The 14,137-nt window shown below is 43.3% G+C and overlaps 1 protein-coding gene across 1 annotated transcript in view; it reads left to right on the plus strand.

Annotated features, from left to right (window-relative positions):
- LOC143323482 (protocadherin-16-like) overlaps positions 1-13,877 on the plus strand; it is a 78,535-nt gene extending 64,658 nt beyond the window's left edge. Inside the window, exons 10-21 of the mRNA XM_076735349.1 lie at positions 331-1,171; positions 3,685-3,924; positions 4,561-4,686; positions 4,852-5,061; positions 5,174-6,040; positions 6,147-6,260; positions 6,342-6,553; positions 6,857-7,008; positions 7,679-7,809; positions 8,096-8,382; positions 8,501-8,642; positions 9,158-13,877. Coding sequence (XP_076591464.1) covers positions 331-1,171; positions 3,685-3,924; positions 4,561-4,686; positions 4,852-5,061; positions 5,174-6,040; positions 6,147-6,260; positions 6,342-6,553; positions 6,857-7,008; positions 7,679-7,809; positions 8,096-8,382; positions 8,501-8,642; positions 9,158-11,748 — 5,913 coding nt within the window. The 3' untranslated portion in view covers positions 11,749-13,877. The remainder of the gene's footprint in view (positions 1-330; positions 1,172-3,684; positions 3,925-4,560; positions 4,687-4,851; positions 5,062-5,173; positions 6,041-6,146; positions 6,261-6,341; positions 6,554-6,856; positions 7,009-7,678; positions 7,810-8,095; positions 8,383-8,500; positions 8,643-9,157) is intronic.
- Positions 13,878-14,137: the final 260 nt, after the last annotated feature.

Below are 14,137 nucleotides of genomic sequence, written 5' to 3' on the forward strand. Positions count from 1 at the left end.
CAAACCCTGTCACCATTTCCTCCTCTGAGTGTTACTTTTATCATCTATTATTTTATTATTTTTCCTGGCAGCCGCATGAGTATCAGATTAAGTGTTATTAAGGTTAGCAGGCGTGTTATTCAAGTCTATAAAAACCTCCTGTAACTGGTTTCATTTATTCCCAGTGAACACATGCAGTACAAGCAAGTGGATTGCATAAAATATGTTTCTGCTTTGCCCAAAATCCATGAAATATTTTCATTTTTTGTGTTGAAAATTGTAAACTTCAGAACATTAGATCCACCGTCATGTTTCTCTGTCCTCAAATACTCTACTACTTCTTCATTGCAGATCCTCAGCAGTAACAGACCGACATCTAATTCCCTCTCCATATCCTTCAATTCTGTGGAGGAGGCCAAACCTGGCTCTGTAATTGGCTCAGTCCGGCTCCGTGACAGAGAAACCTCAGAGGAAGGGGAGGTGACCTACACGGTGGTGGGGGGTTCAGGCCGAGATGGGACCTTTGTCGTTGACCGTCTGACCGGAGATGTGTACCTGGCTCGCCCTCTTGACTATGAACGAGATGCACGCTACACCCTGAAAATTGAGGTAGATGACTTCTCTCAGGCCCCCCCTAGCAGCACCCTGGTCCACCTGGACATCGACGTAGAGGATAGCAATGACCACACCCCTAAGTTCCCAGAGGATCCTGTCACCATCGTCATCTCTGAGAACATGGAGCCTGGCTCATCTGTCTATACTTTCCAAGCCACAGATAAGGATGGCAGTGGGCCCAACAGTGAGCTGAGGTACTCCATTCTCCAACAGTGGCCAAACGCCCCTGGCCTACTAGCCCTTGATCCCTCCACTGGGTTTCTCTCTTTGAGCCAGGAGCTTGACCATGAGGTCATCTCCAACTTGATAGTGGTTGTAAAGGCAACAGACTCTGCCCTTGATGCCAGCCAGAGGCGCTGGGGATCTGTTACGGCGAGAGTGTACATAACTGATGAGAATGACAATCCACCAGTGTTCAGCTCGCCAACAGCTGTCAGCGTGATGGAGGACCAGCCAGTGGGTTTTGTGGCACTGTATGTCATGGCCAGAGATGCAGACCAAGGGGAGAATGGCAGAGTGACTTACAGCATCCAATCAGGCAACACTGGAGGAACGTTCGGCCTCAACCCCAACTCTGGTGAGTCTAACTCAATGCAGGTGGTAGTGTGTACTTTATGTTGCAAGGCACTAAGTATGAGCGTGGAGGATTGGGTTGGTGGATGGGTTTGTTGCAGTTGACTTATATGCTGGAGACCTGTTTATCATGCCCAACAATTAGGGTTGACTTTTAACCGTAGATATAATCTTTTATTAACGAGCACCATATTGTAGTTGGACATGCGCAGATATTGTAGAAGTTCGGTCTGGTGATAGAGTTGTGTTTGTGATATATCTGAGAAAACTCTTTGAAAGGCAATCACTATATTCTGGATAGGTTTCCCTCCTTAGTGTGTATTCATTTCAGCCTGTGGAATGTTCTTCCTTGTCCTGTGTTTTAGCCATAAACTGTCGATGTATATGTAACTTTTGGAAGAAGGGAGGCATATACAAATATAACATGTCATCATCATATATCAACACTTTCAGTTGTTTACATGCCGTAAGATTCACCAGGCCAACTGCACCTGTTTCTTTATACTGATAAGACTAAAACTTTCAGCTTGTCCTCTATCTTTATATTTCCAGCACCTATTGAGAATTTCAGCACTCACTTATCTTTGCTGAAGTTGAAATATTTTCAATTTAGCAGCCAAGCAAATCAGCATCTGTTCACCTCTCTTTGGGGCTTTTCATGGACTTCATAAGTATTTGTGCAATCTCAAAATTTTACTTTTCGATGAATGTGTACACACCTTTCCATGTGCTTCCACTAAGCCCCCCACCACAATCACTAAACCTCATCCCTCCATAAACACACAAACTCTTGTAATACTCTGCTTACGATGAAGTGCAGCTCTTGCTTCACCTTTCATGACTTATTTCTCTTAGCTGGAAGTCAGACAGACAGAGAAGCCTGCTTGATATATAATACACACACTTGCACAAGCACACATGCACACACAACCCATCATCTGTTATTGTGGCTCTATTCCCATGAAAGACCAAAGAACCTCCTGCTCTGGCTTCTGGGAACCATTAGAGAAGGGATCAGTTACGCGTGTTTATGTGTACGCACGTGTGTGTGTGTGTGTGTGTGTGTGTGTGTGTGTAGGCATGCACACATGTGTTTGTGTGCTTGCATGAGACTCTGTCACATAGGCAGTGCTGACCTTGGGCTATTTGGTCCTCTGGGCTTTGTTGTGGTGTTTGAGACACGTGTCAACGTAGGCTCCACCTTCCCCTTCAAGTCGCCAACCAGGATGCCTCCTGGAGCAGCTCGGGGATGGAAACGTTCAGGGCTTGTCATGCATGCCACTTCTGCTTCAGCCCCGTATGGGCGCTCACCTTGAAGTGTTTTCATGCACACTGGTTATTTGTTAGAATGATGACAGAGTTAATCCTCTGAGCACCTGGTTTGCTCCTGTTTTGGGGTCAGTGACTGTAGACCTGTGACCATCTCTGCACACTATGTTTTCATTACTTTGGCATCACAGTTAACCACAATAGAGAGAACTGTCAAGCTATTATTAGGAATATATAAAGTCACAGAGCGAGACACATTCTCATCACTCAACGTCAGAAGGGAGGTCATTAATTTCACTTTGAGACGAAGAGTGCTTTGGCGATATGGCGAATTGCTTCTTTGCAAAAGACAACATGATTTAGAGATTAGCACATCAAATGCTGATAAATGACTTCATATAAGCATATAAGACAAGAAAGATGTGCTTGTTGTCTGAGCAACCTTAGCTGACCCTCACACTGTAGTCCAAAGTGTTGTTGCCACAAACTCCACATAGGCTGTTGGAATTGAAAACATCCAAAATAAAAACTTTCCTGGTTTCCCGTTGTCTTTTTTCTGCCAATGTGTTGTCAGTGACCAGAGATATGGCAGGATCATAGCGGAGTCTAATTTGGTGAAAATATTCTGGCCTGTAATACCCACCAGATTAAAGGCTTAAGGGCAACTTATCTCAGTCTTAGCAAGATACAAAGCGAAAACATGCTCGAAAAAAGTAAAACCAAAACGGCCCTTTCTTTTTTTAACAGTTGCTGTTCATTTTAAAGCATGAAACTGAAATTGAATCAATGCAAGCTCTACCCTCTTAGGGTAGGATAATGAAAAGGCAAGGGTGCCCCTAATTTCTACAGAGCACGGCAAGCCTGGCTGTTGCGTGTCTAGAGTGTGTTTATTGCTTCTTTCTCGATGGCTGCGGCATTCTCCAGTGGAAAATCTCGTAAACTGTGGCCAGACCGTTGTGCTGTTGCAGCAGTGGTGGTGGTAGCACTCAGGTAGGCAAAGCTGTGTGTGTGGAGGAGATTAGATCTGATTTGACCCTCACACGGGAATTTTTCACACTTGCTTTTTAAATCACTCGACTACACACAACCATGGAAAGTGGCATGTTTTATTGCCTCTGATAGCATGCTTTCATACTTTAGTTGTCGTGCGTAACTGCCTCTGTGAAACAGGCTATAATAAACTACACCCACACACACACATACAGGAAATCTCTCCTCACATTTCACCCTTGATTCATCTCTCTGCAGGCTCTCTGTCTATTTTCAAACCTCTGGACCGTGAGGAGCAGGACGTCTTTAACCTCACAATAATCGCTGAGGATCATGGGATACCCCAGCACTCGTCCAGCCAACTGCTGTGTGTCCATGTGATTGATGTTAACGATGAGGTGCCCTGGTTTGAGGAGAGTCAGTACGAAGCCCAGATCTCTGAGAACCAGCCTCCAGGAACTAGTTTGTTGACTGTGTCTGCCTCTGATCTGGACCAAGGTGAGACATACAGTACACTGTGCATTGTGACTGAGATACTACAGCTTTAGCACATGTAATCCTATTTTTTAATCAACAGTTTGCTCCCAGTACACCTATCTAATCACAACATGATGTATGTCATGCTGCTTCAGCAGTGAAGAGAAACAAAAATGCTTGTGATGCTTCTCAGCTTTCATGGGCTGAGTGCATATTCAGATTACAGACATTAGCAGTTGTTTTTAATTGAGGACTACACAGGACTGTGGGGGTGGGGGTACACAAAGAGTGCATTCCCCCAGACTTAGTCAGAAGCACATAAAACAGAAGGATTATAAACTTTCTCTCCAAAAGCAATCAGTGAAGTAAACAGGTGAGGTTGCCAGACTCTTTTCTGTTAGCACGCAATCTGGCATCCAGACACCTGAGGGAGGGCCATGACTGCCAAATGCTTAGACAGCAAAACTAATGACAAACAAACAAATAAGCATGTAAGCTATTAACCAGAAAATCCAAGTACCTTCTAGATAATGTTTTGTCATATATATAAAGGTCAAAAGAATTAACTTTCTGAGCATTGGTGACATTTGTTGTTAGTATACTTTTTTTCCAATCCATTTTGGAATCAAAGCATTGTCTCTGTGTGTCTCTTTGCAGGAACCAATGGGCAGGTGACATATGGTGGTATCTCAGAGGAGGGTTTCAACATCAACCCAGTTACAGGTGTAATAACAACCACTAAGTCACTAGACAGGGAGCTCCAGGAGGTGTACACTATAACAGGTACTGTCCTCTGACTGTCATACATCATAACAGATAAAACGTACCCAAAGGTGACTTCTTTCAAATACATAGTATTAAGAGTTACTTGCTGAATTTCAAATGTGGCATTCATCATCTCTTAATACACAGTGCTTTTGTGTGTTTTTTCTCCTTGTGTTTTAACAGTTTACGCAAAAGACGGAGGCCTCCCCCCCAATTATGCCAAAGCCACAGTGAGGATCAGAGTACTTGATGAGAATGACAATGCCCCTTTCTTTGGACGTCTTTACCACAGCATAGAGGTGCCTGAAAACCTGGAGGCATTGCCTTTGTTTACCCTAAGAGCCACTGACCAGGATGCTGGAGACAGTGGGGAAATTAACTACAAAATTACTGGTGAGAATTAGTTTTTTTGTACCATTTACATTGTAAATGATCAGCTCAACTGCTCCTATGTTTTTGCATTTTTATAACTTTCCACAACCATTTGCCATTGTTCTCTTTGCAGGTGGAGATCCATCTGGAGACTTCCACTTAGATAGTCAGTCAGGCGTGCTGTCCACTTCAAGGCCTCTGGATCGAGAGAAGAGGCCTGGGTACACACTAACAGTCACAGCCCAGGACCAGGGCCACCCTCCTCTCAGCAGCACCGCTACAGTGGAGGTGACCATTATGGACATCAATGATCACAGCCCCCAGTTTCAGAGCAGCAGCTACACTGCAGACATTTCAGAAGATGTTCCGATCGGCTCACTGGTCCTGGAGGTGAAAGCCATCGATCTGGACCAGGGCCCCAACAGCCAGGTGCTGTACTTTCTGAGCAGTGGCTCCAAGAGCATGTTCATCATAGACCAGAACACAGGCCGCATTATCACAGCAGCACCTCTAGACAGAGAGAAAACTGCCTCTTACACCTTTGAGGTGTGTGCCACTGACTCTTCCCCTGTAAACCCACGCAACTCCACTGCTCACGTGACCGTCTACATTCAGGATGTGAACGACAATGCTCCGTTCTTCATTCAGGACCCACTCATTGTGAACATCTCTGCCATCAGTGTGTCTAGCCGACGAGTGCTGGCCACCATGAGGGCGGAGGACAAGGACTTTGGGGCTAATGGTTCTGTGTTTTATCGTTTCGCCAACCCTGTGAGGGGCTTCACCATCAACTCGCTAACAGGAGACATCCAGGCTACAGAGAAGCTTCAGACTCTGACCCAGAGCCAGAGGACTTTGATAGTTCAGGCCATGGACCAGGGCAATCCGGCTCAGTCTTCCCTGGGGGTGGTTATCATTTATATCAGGGAACAGAGCTACAGGGGGATTCGCTTCTCCCGAACAGCACGAGATGTTAGTCTGCAGGAGAATGCAGCTAAAGGTTTGAATGACACTAAATTCTAAAGTTTTTTTACTTGAAAAGTGAATGTATAATGAAAATCATTACAAGTAAATTGTTTCAACAGAGTGTGTTTTTCATCTTATAGGCACAGTAGTAACACAGACTCAGGCCCAGTACCCTGATGGTTCTCAAACTGGTATCAGCTACAGCATTTTCAGTGGAAACAGAATGCAGTCTTTTGGAATAAACACCATTACTGGTAAGTGCAGAGATGGCAGCGTACACTACAAAAGTGTTTTCCAAATCCACAGTGTGACTCATTGTTATTTTTATGAATTAGGTGAAATATGGGTCCAGAAATCTGAAGGACTAGACTTTGAGGAGACCCCGAAACTCCGCCTTGTGGTGAAAGCTGAGACGGCATCCTCCAGCTCCTACATGGCTGTCAACTTAATCCTGCAGGACGTCAATGACAACTTGCCACGCTTCCAACTCCAGAACTATGTCGCCTACATTAGAGAGGCACAGGGCTACGATTTTCCCATTATCCAGGTGCAGTACTCGCCAGCCCCCTGCACATTTATTATGGTTGAAGTGTGAAGTTATAGAATAAAAAACTAACCTAAACTTCAGAAGTCTGGATAGTTTCAGTGCTGTAGAGAAATGACCCAGAAATGAATGAGCGTTCTCAGTGTCTCAACTGACTAGACTATAGAATCATTTGTAACCATGAAACCTGGTCCATATAGCCCATTTTTATTAACTCTGGATGTACAAGTACATTATTGCTCACTAGTTCACGTTACATTGAGACAGCTGTTGCAAATATTTCTATATTGGTGGTCTTTTCTTCAGGTTGCTGCAGATGACCTGGACCAGGGTCAGAATGGTCAGGTGACCTACTCTATCAGGTCATCGTCCATGAGTGGCTTGTTTAAGATAGACCCACTGACTGGCAGCATCACCACTGCAGCCATAATGGACAGAGAGATCTGGACACAAACAAAGTGAGTATTGCTCTCTTTTTCTTTTCTCTTTGTAGTCACATTCTACCATGTGTTTCTCCTCAGCTCATCTCATTAAGCCATGTTTAATGGTTGTTACTGTGATAATGCCCATTCCCTCTCACAAATAACTTCCCTTGCTGTAGTGGGAAAGCTTTTTTTGTGTATATTTTCACAAGAAATTCACAGTTTTTTTCAAATGGAGTAAATCAATTGAAACTTTAAGCTGAATTCTGTTTCCACATTTTTCTTTCTGCAAGAAGACGATCACAACTACTTTAAATTAGGTCCTCTTTCAACAAGAGCTGCTCAGAAAATGGTTTCAGTTAGAGAAGAGAAAAGAAAAATTGAAAATGAGCAGATGATCATGTACCAGAGCCTATTAAAGTTTGTCCAGCAGGAGCGTTTTTTAAAATCTGATTTCAAACTAATTTTGTTTCATTGATTTTTTCAATCACTTTTTAATATTGAAAATAAGTTATTTTTTTCTTTGCAAAACAAATGAAAACAACAAATGATTAGTGAGCCCTACTGTTGTAGAAGAACAAGTATGTATCCTCTAAAACTCGTTTTGACTCAAACGGAGGCTAATCTTGTTGGTGGGTGAAACATTATGCAACCGGGTTCATAAAAGTTGAAAGTTCAGACACTGACATTCATTTTGTGGCACCAGGCTTGTTGTTACGGCAACAGACCGAGGAACCCCACGGCTAGCTGGCTCCGCCACCCTCACTGTGATCATCATCGACCTCAACGACAACAGTCCCGTGATTCCTCTGCCTCGAGAGATCCGAGTACCTGAGGGTAAGTCAGCCTCACAGTGGAAGTTAGTCCAGTGATCTTATCATAAAGCCTCATATCACACTCCCTGGCAGCTCAGTCAGCATGCCTCAGTGAGAAAAGTCTGACCCTATTATGAAACAAACTATTGCCAAGTTCCTCTGTTCATTTCCTGTCTATTAGATGAAGGCTTTCCAGAGAGAGGACGTTTCTTAATAAAGAGAAAAAAGTGTTCTTTTCCCCCCTGCTGCAACCTAAATGTATGCTCTTCTTCTCGTGCCTCCCCAACCTTATTATCGCACACATACAGATACTCTGATTGGCACAGTTATTACCCAGGTAACAGGAAATGATGTGGACTCAGGGCCAGCCCTCTCCTACACACTACATCTTGATACTGACAGCGAAGGCATGTTTGGGATTCACCGTTATGGAGGAGGAGTGTCACTGACTGCCCCGTTGGACTATGAAAAAAGGACATGGTACACTCTGACCGTCCGCTCGTCTGACTCCAAACATCAAAGCGAGGCCAATCTCACTGTGCTGGTGGATGATGTGAATGACAATGCCCCCACCTTTACTCAAGACTTGTATCAGGTACAGCTAGCTTCACACATCTATCGTCACACCTGCATTTGCCACCACATTTTAGAGTAGCATGTTTGCTAAATTCTTGAATTATCTGTAATGAATGCACACATATCTTTCCCATTAGGTGACTGTATCAGAGCACCTCCCAGCAGGCAGTGCAATCATCACAGTAACAGCCACTGACTGTGACTTTGGGGACAATGGAAAGATAACCTACAGAGTAAAGTCATCAACTCGGGGCGTATTCTACATTGACCCAAGCAATGGTAAGGTTATTGTGTGCACATTTATGGTTGTTTCTGTTTTCTAACCAGAGCTGCCCTTAATTACCCTTCATAAAAACGTTATCCCCTAAGGCTTTTCTTGGATGCAAATTTGGGGTTTGGACATATTTGCAATAGGCATTTCAGAATATTTAATCATTTTGTTCATTAAAAGTCATTGAAAGCCAGATTTCATGTTATTTGCCTCAGATGTTTTGCTTGAGATAGCATCTAAAAATAAGTGTGTTGTAAAAGAGGACTCTTTTTGCCTCAAGCTATTCTGTCTCCTATTCTCAAATGCAATTCCTGTTCTTCAAATACTGTTCCCTTCAACACACATCCAAACCCGCTACACTGTTTACAAAAATAATTGCAAATAAATTATTAAAATTATTTGAATCATCCATTGTTAATTCTTTAATGGTAAACCACATTGTGTAATGAACAACATAAAATTAATATGATGCACTCTGGATAGAAATTCTCTTTTAATGACATGTTATTTGTTAACTTCACAGGTACTCTGTTCGTCAACCAAAAAACAGAGTTTGATTTTGAGAATCCCTCCATCCTTGTGGTAATTGAGGCACGAGACCAGGGCACTCCATCCCTTTCGTCCATTGCCACTGTCCAGGTACAAGTGTCCGATGTCAACGACAACGCCCCCATCTTCCACCAGTCAGAATACAGAGCCACTTTGTCTGAAGATGGCCTTCCTGGATCAACTGTTCTGACCTTAGAGGCTGTAGATGGAGACCTGTCCCGGGACAATTGTGGTTTTGATTTTGCCATTGCCAGTGGCAACTCAGGTAATACCTTCCAGATTGAGAGCAGCGTGCGCTTCTTGGAGGGGCAGGGCTTCCAGACAGTCGGCAGTCTGATCCTGGTGGAGGAGCTGGACTTTGAAGTGGTGCCAAGTTATAACTTGACTGTTGTGGTATCAGACCGTGGAATCCCTCAACGTAGCTCCAGTGTGCCTATTCTCATCAGTGTTACAGATGCCAATGACAACCCTCCAGCTTTCAGCCGAGCAGAGTACAGTGTGGTACTGAGTGAGGGTGCAGCAGCAGGGACAGAGATCCTGCATCTATCTGCAACAGACCCAGACTCTGCTCCAAATGGAGAGGTGCAGTACTCCATAAGCTCAGGGGACGAGACAGATCTTTTCCAGGTGGACCAGTGGACTGGAGCCTTGAGGCTGCATAGACCCCTGGACAGTGAGAGACAGTCGTCCCATATGATTGTTGTCCAGGCTACTGATGGTCAAGGGCACTACGCTTTGGCTCCAGTCAGTATCGAGGTGAAAGACATCAATGATAACCGTCCCTTCTTTCCCCTCAAACTATTAACTTCGAGCATCAGGGAAAACCAACCCCAAAATGCCTTAGTCACCATGCTGCATGCAATCGACCATGACAGAGGTGTATTTGGACAGTTAAGGTACTACATGTTTGACAACTCTAAAGAGGCAAGAGAGGCCTTCTTCATCAACCAAACTTCTGGAGAAGTATGGACTCGCTCTACCTTTGACTTTGAGAAGGTAAACTCTTTCCATTTTGTGGCTGTTGCCATGGATGCTGGCAACTATTCTGCTACTGTAACAGTGCAGATTTATGTTACAGGGGAGGATGAATATGATCCTGTTTTTACCTCCTCAGAGTTCTCATTCGAAGTGCCTGAAGGAGCAAAGAAAGGTCAGATCATTGGCAAAGTACAAGCCAGAGATGAGGACGGAGGCGTGGATGGCATTGTCCTCTACACTCTAGCAGACAGTTCGCCTTATTTTGAAGTCAATAAATCAACAGGAGCAATTTCCTTAAAGATGGACAGTTACAGTAGACACGTGAGTCGCTCTAAAAGAGAGGTGCGTCTAATGACACTGGACATGACTGCTCACAGTCCTCTGGAGACATCCCGCATAGCAGTGGCCAAAGTTACCATAGATGTGACCCATACAACTTTTGGTCTCAACACAGACATGAATATGCTGCTCATCAGTGTCATAGCAGTTTCACTCGGGACAATAGTCATACTAATATTAATTGCTGTGGCACTATTTTTCGTTAAATTACGACGTCGAAGAAAGGAGCAAAAGGCACATGGACGAACACCATCGTCAGGCACCATGCTGCACAAACTTGAGGAAACAAAAATATCAGCAAATGAAATGATTTACCATCAGGCCCTTCCTGGATACACAGCTGATCAGAGTGGCAGCAGTGGTGGTCCATACCCTCGTGGAGGATCCCTGGATCCCTCCCACTCCAGTGGCCGTGGCTCTGCGGAGGCAGAGGCAGCAGAGGATGATGAAATCAGAATGATCAATGAATACCCTCGAGTGTCAAGTATCTCCTCCTCCATGCAGGAGCGCATCTCTGCCAGAGGCCCGGACTCTGGAATCCAGCAGGATGCAGATCAGCTATCAGATGTGTCCTGTGAGCCTTCCATAGACTGGTTCAGAGGGAAGAAGCTGGGCAGTCTGAGTGGTACTTTATTAGCTGGCCAGGTGCCAGTCTACAGGGATGAGGGGGGTGGGTATGTGGGTGTGGGACGGGGACTTAGCATCTCCCACCCTAAAGATTATACTTTCCCAGAGGATGGAAAACCTGCTGTGGATGGCTCCCTAACAGCCATTGTGGCCAGTGATGAGGAGCTGAGGGGCAGCTATAACTGGGACTACCTGCTAAACTGGTGTCCCCAGTTCCAACCCTTAGCTAATGTTTTTACTGAAATAGCACGTTTAAAAGATGAAACAGCTCCTCCTCATCCTCGGAGATCGTTTCATCACAAAGCAAAAGCCGAGTCAAGAATCGACCCCCCGCCTCTCATAACCTCTGTGGCCCACCCCGGGGCCAAAACTGTACCTCCAAAGCCTGCTGTAGGGAGGACATTCCCCCACTTGGCTTCTTTACGCAGATCTCCCATCAGCGCCGAGGGATCCATCTCCTCGGTCGCCATGTCTCCAAGTTTCTCCCCCTCTCTTTCACCACTTGCAGCACGTTCTCCTGCAGTCACACCCTTCAGTGTCTCACAGGGCCCCTCTGCATCAATGATCAGCACAACTGAACACAATTTGGAACACAGCGAGGAGGCAGAGCTGAGGATTTAAATTTTAAACGCAAATCTTAAGGGTGGATTAATATTCATTGCTGTCCCAGACTTGTTCTACTGTATGACCACAGGGGCTGCAACCTGAAATGAGTCAATACAATTCTTTTTTCTCTTTGCAAGAACAAGTACACAAATAGTTGAAGTTGTGGTGCTTACTGAAGAAAAACTGAACTACATGACTAACAGGCCAAAATGGACTATGCCTTTTTTATGTGTGGGTGAAAGAAACTCCTTATTCTTCTGTTGATCAGTGTTAATTTGCACATTCAAATGGAGATTCATACATGATGTCAATATTTTGTACAAAAGCATTGTCTATATTTTTATACTTACATGTGTTTTCTGACAAGAAAAGTGTCAAAAGGTTGCTAAACCCTCAGAATATATTTCTATATTTGTATATTTGTTGCTTGTACTGTACACATGTTTGTACTGTAAGTTGTTTTTTTCTCTTGTAATTCTTAACCTTGTGGTTTTAAATGAAGCTCTTCATTAATGCTTTATGAATTGGGATTTTTGTAACAGATTATTGTAAATATTTATAGAGGAAGAGACATCCTTTCTCGAACAAATGAAACATCAGTCAGAATAGAGTATTGTGTGATCAGATTTTCTGCGAATCCCGTGTTTGATCTCACATCAAAAGGTAATCGTGAATGTGAAATAGCTTAAAAGTTCCTCAACATAAGTCCTCTCATTTGTGCAAAGGAAAATGAAATGTGCCATCCAATGATCCTGTCCTTCAGGTGCCCTGGCTTTAATTTGTCACAACGAGCCTTACTGCTTTCATTTTGCATTGTGATAATAATTCGTGTGAGGGAGAACATTGAGCAGCTATGTGGTAAATGTAGAATAGTTTGCTCTATCAGCAGCTTAATCATTCCAGAGAATGTAAGCAGATCTTGGTCATTTGTCTACTCATCTAATGTTCCTTTGTAAAATATTTAAGACACATTACTTGAAGGCAAAATGAGAAGGATTTTTCTGAAAAAACAACAACTGTCTATTGAAAATTACCCACTAGAAGCATGTGGCGGTGTCTATACCTGCATAGACCCTGCCCTCTGCCTGTATTTTTGTGTTGTGTTGTGATCAGGACATCTCTGGGTGTCAGCCTAAGGGCAGTGGGCGTGTAGCCTGCAGCCAGTAACAGCGAGCAGGGTGTGAGGGTGGAAAAACGTAGTGACCAGGTGCCAGATTGTAAGCATGCATCCAAGAGGAAGCTACAAGCAGGAGAGGAGGAGAATGATGTGTTTACAAGCTGCAACAGACCAATCCTGCTCATTCTGCCTTTAAGCTCTGAATCAGTGCTATCATGACACTGACATTTGCTGGTTTTCCTCATGTTTGTCCTGATTTTTTTTTTTTTTTTTTTTACTGACTAATCTATAATGAATGTTATTTTGGACCACATTTGTCCCCTCTTTTCAATAGCACTATAAAGAATACTATATGGATTAAAAGTAATACTAACAAATGTTACATACTGTATGATGGAAGTATGAAAAAATGTATATTTATGAATGTTCAAACACCAGAGAATGTTTCCTAGTCAATGAGAGAAAAATTCATGTAATGTACATGTTCAGCCATAACTCACGTAATGCTCTTACACAGATGCCTACATCATAAATATGTTCATGATCGTCATTGTTTTTTGGCAGCCTTTACAAAATAAAATAATGTGTAAATTTGCATTAATAATTACCTAGAGCTCTGCTGTGGCTTACATGCAGATTTCCCTTTTTGTATTTTTTTTTATTTTGCTTAAACCCTCTGTTTTAGACCCTCAATAACATTATCCTAAGTAACACTAACTTTCTACAATATTTCTATTTATTATATAGGTAGACTTCAGAAGCTGAGAGGCTTGGTAAATTATTTAACAAGGATGCTATTTTGACCATGGCCAAATATACATGAACACTACCTATTTGATAGAATGAAGGTACCTTGTTGTTTGTGTTGTTTTGTATTGAACAGTGTTACCTGCCACAAGTTTCATGTGTGTCCAAACTGTGCGTATAATGGTGCCATAGAAGAGAAATTCATCCAAATGTTCACACATATTCTAGGCTCCAGAGAAATGTTTTGAGCAAAAAGTGCCTGATTAAAGTACTTATGTGAACTCACTGTTGCCTCTGTCACATCTTTCTCAGCTTAGAATAGTGGTAATGCATGAAAATTACTCATATAATCATAGTTATTATACGCAATTCAGGTCTGTATGATGTTGGGTGACAAGTGAAAGATGGAAGTCGCAGTGACTTGACATTTGCTAAAATGCAGGACATGACCACTGCTCCGCTCTGAAGGTTTATAAATGGGTCTCTGAACACTGATGGTTATTTGAAGGCTCAACAGTATTTTCTGGCATCCCAAACCTC

The sequence above is a fragment of the Chaetodon auriga genome, chromosome 7, assembly GCF_051107435.1.
Source record: "Chaetodon auriga isolate fChaAug3 chromosome 7, fChaAug3.hap1, whole genome shotgun sequence".
NCBI lineage: Eukaryota > Metazoa > Chordata > Actinopteri > Chaetodontiformes > Chaetodontidae > Chaetodon > Chaetodon auriga.